Source organism: Oryctolagus cuniculus, chromosome 3 (genome assembly GCF_051225735.1).
Source record: "Oryctolagus cuniculus isolate XC-2025 breed Fujian yellow rabbit chromosome 3, ASM5122573v1, whole genome shotgun sequence".
Classification (NCBI taxonomy): domain Eukaryota; kingdom Metazoa; phylum Chordata; class Mammalia; order Lagomorpha; family Leporidae; genus Oryctolagus; species Oryctolagus cuniculus.
In genome coordinates, this window is record NC_142869.1 from 31,424,624 (window position 1) to 31,430,762 (window position 6,139).

The 6,139-nt window shown below is 46.2% G+C and overlaps 1 protein-coding gene across 1 annotated transcript in view; it reads right to left on the reverse strand.

The window, feature by feature from the left end:
- PTH2R (parathyroid hormone 2 receptor) overlaps nucleotides 1-5,729 on the reverse strand; it is a 141,491-nt gene extending 135,762 nt beyond the window's left edge. The window contains exon 1 of the mRNA XM_070070279.2: nucleotides 2,616-5,729. Coding sequence (XP_069926380.1) covers nucleotides 2,616-2,690 — 75 coding nt within the window. The 5' untranslated portion in view covers nucleotides 2,691-5,729. The remainder of the gene's footprint in view (nucleotides 1-2,615) is intronic.
- Nucleotides 5,730-6,139: the final 410 nt, after the last annotated feature.

Consider the following 6,139-nt stretch of genomic DNA (forward strand, 5'->3'; position numbering starts at 1 on the left):
AATACCTCCAGCCGATGACTGAGCTCAGGGAGTAGGACCTTGCCCTGTTTTCATACCATGGGCCTCTTCCGATGAGCAATCTTCACCTTAGAGCTCCTCACTTAGTTCTCCAAACCTTTGTCAGGCGCATTTGCTGGCGTGAGGCTGCCCCTGTCCAGTCCTGTTTCCTTACCCTTTCACCTGTCGTAGGCGTGACCCCTTACCCCATGAACTTCTTGTACCCCTATCTCCATCTCAAAGCTAGCAGGACCCACTGACAGTAACAAAAATACTGAAAACATTTATGTGGTAATCCTCTTCACCATATGATAATCTGACTTTGGGAAATGCATTCATGAGTGCTCTAGTGACACCTGATACAGGAATGCATGTGTTTTGAACTGTGCATTGAGGCAAAAACAGTTTTTTCAAACAAAAACCACAGAGATCTTTAAAACAATTGATGAACTCTAGTCTATGTCATCTCTTCTGGGAACTGATCTAATGTTTATTAAACAAAAACATTTATTCTACCCAAGCTCTTTCGGCTTTCATGAGTTCTTTCTGGTGCTATAGCAAATATACTATACATTTTTAAATATATATATTAGCTAGAAATATATTCATCATTAAGTGTGTACTCTTAAGAAACAGAGTCAGGCTCACTTTTCACAAATATCCTGTATCTCAAACTGAAGCTAATAAAACCATCAACTGACACTTGGAATGAAAAAAAAAATGCCTTGAATGTTTTTAATCTTTCATTTACTCCCAAGTTAACTGATTGTATTTCAGAACAGGGACTGACCATGACCTAAGTAAAAACCAAATAATTTTAGAGAAGTCAAACAACCTTAACCCAATTTGACTCTTCTGAAGATAAAAAGAACTTAAGACCAGAAAATGTGTCAACATGTCATTGTAAAGCGCTTTAATTTGATCTCCAGGTTTTGTTTAAAGTGCCAAGAAAGTTGACATGTGCAATACATTATCACAAACTGTCATCTTATACAGTTCTTCATCTATAGATATAAGTAAAAAATCAGTTTAAAGCAGTGATGCTCAACCAGGAGTGATTTTGCCACCAAAGGGACATTTGGCAAAATCTAAAGATATGCTTGGTTGTCACAGCAGGGTGCAGGGGGATGCCAACGGTATCTGGTAGATAAAGGATTAAGAATGGTAAATATCCCACAGTGTAGGAGACAACCCCCACCACAAAGAATTACAAGGCCCAAGATGTCCAGAGTGTCAAGGTTGAGAAAGTCTGGCTTAAAGTTACCATGGGAAAAGTACTCAGTGTCCCGATTGTTCTGTTGAAAGCAAAAGGAAAATAAAATACTCTGCATGCAATCCCAAAGTGAAGTCTTCTTCCCATTCCCTTAGAAAAAGTAATCCAGAACAGTGAATAAGATAAATGGTTCATTTGTGTCTTACACAAGGAGACAGTGATGTATGCATCCAAATATGAGATAAAAATGTAAGATATTTGAGACCATCAGAGTTCTAGAACCATCATAGAAATCTATCATCAAGTTCTTGGGAATTTTTTTGCTTATATTTATATTCTTCCCATTAACTTGGTGATTTTTTTTCAGGTTTGAGTGCACCCTACTTTTAAGTATTCATTGCTAATATAATTAGTCAATATAAAATACACAAACTCATTTTAGCACGATCAGCCTATACAACACATCCTGGTCATGTTAAGTAAAGCCCAGAATTTAGCAGCACACCTATTTCATAGAAATCCTTTTGAAGTAGTAATTTATGTCGTTATGACTATGACAGATGGGCTTTTAGACATTTAGAAATTGAAATTTTAGAATAATTTAAATTCACACTGGTCACCTGAAATCCAAAAGCATAGTACATCACTAAGTTTAGATCATACCAGTTCATAAATCAACAGTTCAAAAATCTGACAGTGAAAGAAGTTTTTAAATTGGGGCTCAGTTTTGACGGTCAAAGTGCGCCCCCTACGTAATGGTAGAAAAATAACTTTATTCGGTTTCAATCCACACCTATCGCTACAGGCATCTCTTTCCAGCTCATCAGAAAAGCTGACTGTAAATCCTATTTTGTTCCTTCCACATTAAAGAGATTCCCCTGAGAAATTGTGCCCAGAAAATCTCTACACGATATTAGCAGTATGAAAATGACGACACTGCTTATTCTCAACCTTAACAACTGAGCTGCGTGAAACCCGGTGCTCTGATTCCATCTAATCTCGCTTTGAATACTGATGAGCGCTGCTCTATCAGGGAAGGCCGGCGAGTGACCTGGCGGAGAGTGGTCACACTCGATCCTGGAAGCTGAAGTTTTCAAAAGCGATGGTAAATTGCCACCCGGCAAAAACTATCTGGATTTAATTAAAGGAGGAACTCAGAGTCTAACAGAAAGAGTTCCTTCCCTTCCAGCTTCGCACTCGCGATCCAGAACTCTGCAGTCCGTAAATACCCCCTTGGTTTGCAAGTGCAGCAGGACAGCTCTCGTCCGAAGCACCCCTGTGCAGATCCACGGATCGCCTGCCAGCCCAGCCGAGCGCTGGAGTGCGGTGTGTAATCGTGGATGTGCAGGTGCGCGAGCGCCGAGCGCCTTCGCCTCCATCCCGCCCTGGGGCGCCCGCTCCTTACCTGGGCTCCCACGAGGAGACAGCTGCAGAGCACCACCCAAGCCCAGATATGCTGCGATACCGCCGACCCGGCCATGCTCGGACCAGAACGAGAAGCAGGAACCTCTTTCCGAGCCCGCGAGTGGCTTTCAGAGTGGTCAACTTTGCCAGCGCCGGCCAAACTTGCGGCCAGAAGCGAGGCGCAGCCGGGCCACTGGCCGGGGCTCAGCGGCCGAAAACAACCTGCGCGTCTCGAAGCCCGTATCCCGGGGCCGGTGCCGTCTTCCAGGAAGAACCCGGTCTCGTCTCACCGCCCCGCGCCACCTGCAGCCGGGAGGGGGCCGCGGGAAGGGGGCGGACTCTGAGCCCCGAACTCCGGGCGCGCCCCTAGCTGCTGCAGGGGCACCTGGAGGCGGTCGCGCTCCTCCTCCGAGTCACCGGTCCCGCAGCCCAGGGGCCCGAGGGCCACCGTCCGCAGACCCTGCTGTCGCCGCCGCCAACTCCACGGACTCTGCTCCCTCCGCTCCGTCCGTGTTCCAGCGCAGACTCCAGGGGCGCCCGGGGCCCCCGGGGGGTAGCCCAGAAGTCCCTTCCTGCCCACACACGCGCTGACGGTCAGCCACGGGAACGTCGGACGGTGCGGGGAAGGGCTTGATACCTGCGCTATGAGCCGGCCCCGTCCACAGCCCGCCCTCTCCGCAGCTGGTCCAAATTCTCCTTTTTATTTTCTTGTAATCACAGAGAGTGAGAGTGAGTGAGTGTGTGTGTGTGTGTGTGTGTGTGTGTGTCCTATTTCACAGTGCATCTACCTGTCATATAGATCATGTATCTAGGATATGATCGATATACACACATATTTATAGGTCTGACCATCTCCAATTACAAATGAAAAACGAGATTTTGAGGATAAAGGGATCTCATCCTGGGAAAATAACATCTCAAGGAAATTGGTCGTCTCCGGCAGAATTGTTTTGGTTTTTTGCGGTTGTCTATTTGTTTGCCAGGTGGTTTTCAAGGGGCCACTTTGTGGCATGCTGACCTGCCCCAGAGCCAGCTCGGCTACTAAACTGAGCTGTACTGAATCAATTAATGACTGTCCCAGAATATGTGTGATTTTGTGTAAATTCTTGAAAACTGTCTTAAACGTTAACTGTGGTTTTTACTTAAATGATGTGCTCAAATTTGAGGCTTTCGTGAGTATTTCTAGATTAAACCCACGGTAGCCTTGATGAAGCATCTCCCATGCTCTTGCCTTCATCGGTATTGTTTTTCAGAATCTTGGCAAGGGGGCCACCACGTTATTGTCTTAGTTTTAATTCTTAGTGTATGAACAGGTTGACTGTTTTATGTATTTCCTGGCCAATTATGGCCCTTATTTATAAAATCTCCTGCTCTTGCCACCTGAGGAAAGAAGTGAATTGCATGTGCTTTGAAGCCAGATGACCTGGTTCAGACTCCTGCTCTGGGAGGGTCTCCACCCTCCCTGTCTTAGCTCTGGATGCTCTAACAAGATACCATAGACTGGATGGATTATAAGCAACAGAAATGCATTTCTCACAGTCTGGGAAGTCCACCACGAAGGCACCTAGTGGATTTGCTGTCTTCTGGCTGTAACCTCACCTGGCAGAAGGGGTGAGGGACTCTGAGAGATCTCTTAGAAGGTCATAAAACCCCTTCACCAGGGCTCCACCTTCACGGCCAAATCACCTCCCAAAGGCCCTGCCTGGTAATACTATCTATCACCCGAAAATTAGGACCTCAACATAGGGCTGCACACGTCCATTCCATTTCTCACACTCAAAAGTTTGTTGGAAACATCAAATGAGTTAACAAAAATTCAAGCAGGGAAAATGCCTAACACATGTTAGCTATTATGATTAATATTATTTGACAGGATGATTTTCTATGAAAGAGCAAAGGATGATTTAATGTTTCCTGTATAGAAAAGCACTGTAAAGCCGGCGCAGTGGCTCACTAGACTAATCCTCCGCCTTGAGGCGCCGGCACACCGGGTTCTAGTCCCCGTCTGGGTGCCGGATTCTGTCCTGGTTGCCCCTCTTCCAGGCCAGCTCTCTGCTGTGGCCCGGGAGTGCAGTGGAGGATGGCCCAAGTGCTTGGGCCCTGCACCCCACGGGAGACCAGGAGAAGTACCTGGCTCCTGCCATCGGATCAGCGTGGTGCGCCGGCCGCAGCGCGCCAGCCGCAGCGGCCATTGGAGGGTGAACCAACGGCAAAAAGGAAGACCTTTCTCTCTGTCTCTCTCTCTCTCACTGTCCACTTTGCCTGTCAAAAAAAAAAAAAAAAGAAAGAAAGAAAGAAAGAAAAGAAAAGCACTGTATACATTTAGAATATTAAATTGTTTCTAACATAAATATGGAAGTGTTTTCCCTACTGTATTCTCAGTCTAATTTATAATATTTAATCTGTGAGAAGTTTTTGTTTTTTTTTTTTAAGATTTAGTTATTTATTTGAAAGGCAGAGTTACAGAGAGGCAAAGGCAGAGAGAGAGAGAGAGAGAGAGAGAGAGATCATCCATCTGCTGGTTCACTCCCCAAATGGCCAAAACAGCTGGAGCTGCACTGATCCAAAGCCAGGAGCCAGGAGCATCTTCTGGGTCTCGCAGGTGGGTTCAGGGGCCCAAAGATTTGGGCCATCTTCTACTGCTGTCCCACGCCATAGCAGAGAGCTAGATTGGAAGTGGAGCAGCAGGGACTCAAATTGGTGCCCATATGGGATATTGGCACTGTAGGCAGCAGCTTTACCTGCTATGTCACAGTGCTGGTCCTGAGGTTTTTGTTTTCTAATACATGTATCTAAATCAATCTTGCTTGAATACAGTGGGGCTGCAGTTACTGCTTGGGATGCCCACATTCTGCTGGTTCAGGTCTTGGCTCCTCCACTTCCTGTCCAGCTTCGTGCTAATATACACCCCAGGAGGCAGCAGATAATGTCCCCAAAACTTGGGTTCCTGCCAGCCATATGGGAAAATGGAATGGAGTTCTGGGCTCTTGAATTCTGCCTGTCCCACACAAAACTGTTGTAAGCATTTGGTGAATGAATCAGCAGATGAAAGAAACCTCTCTCTCTCTCTCTCTCTCTCTGCATGTGTGTGTGTGTGTGTGTGTCTTTCCCTCTCTCTGACACTTTGCCTTTCAAATGAATAAATCTTTTTAAAAATAAAACAAATGTTTCAATCTTCTCTTTTATCTTAGCTTTTATACTAGACTAAAAATTAGAGTATCTTGGGGCCGACACCGTGGCATAGCTGGTAAAGCCACCGCCGACAGTGCTGGCATCCCATATGGGCGCCGGTTCAAGTCCCAGCTGCTCCACTTCTGATCCAGCTCTCTGCTATGACCTGGGAAAGCAATAAAGATGGCCTAAATCCTAGGGCCCCTGCACCCATGTGGAAGACCTGAAAGAAGCTCCTGGCTCCTGGCTTCGGATTGGTGAGCTCTGGCCATTGCACCCATTTGGGGAGTGAACCAGTAGATGGAAGACACACACACACTCTCTCTCTCTGCCTCTCTCTCTTTCTCTGCCTCT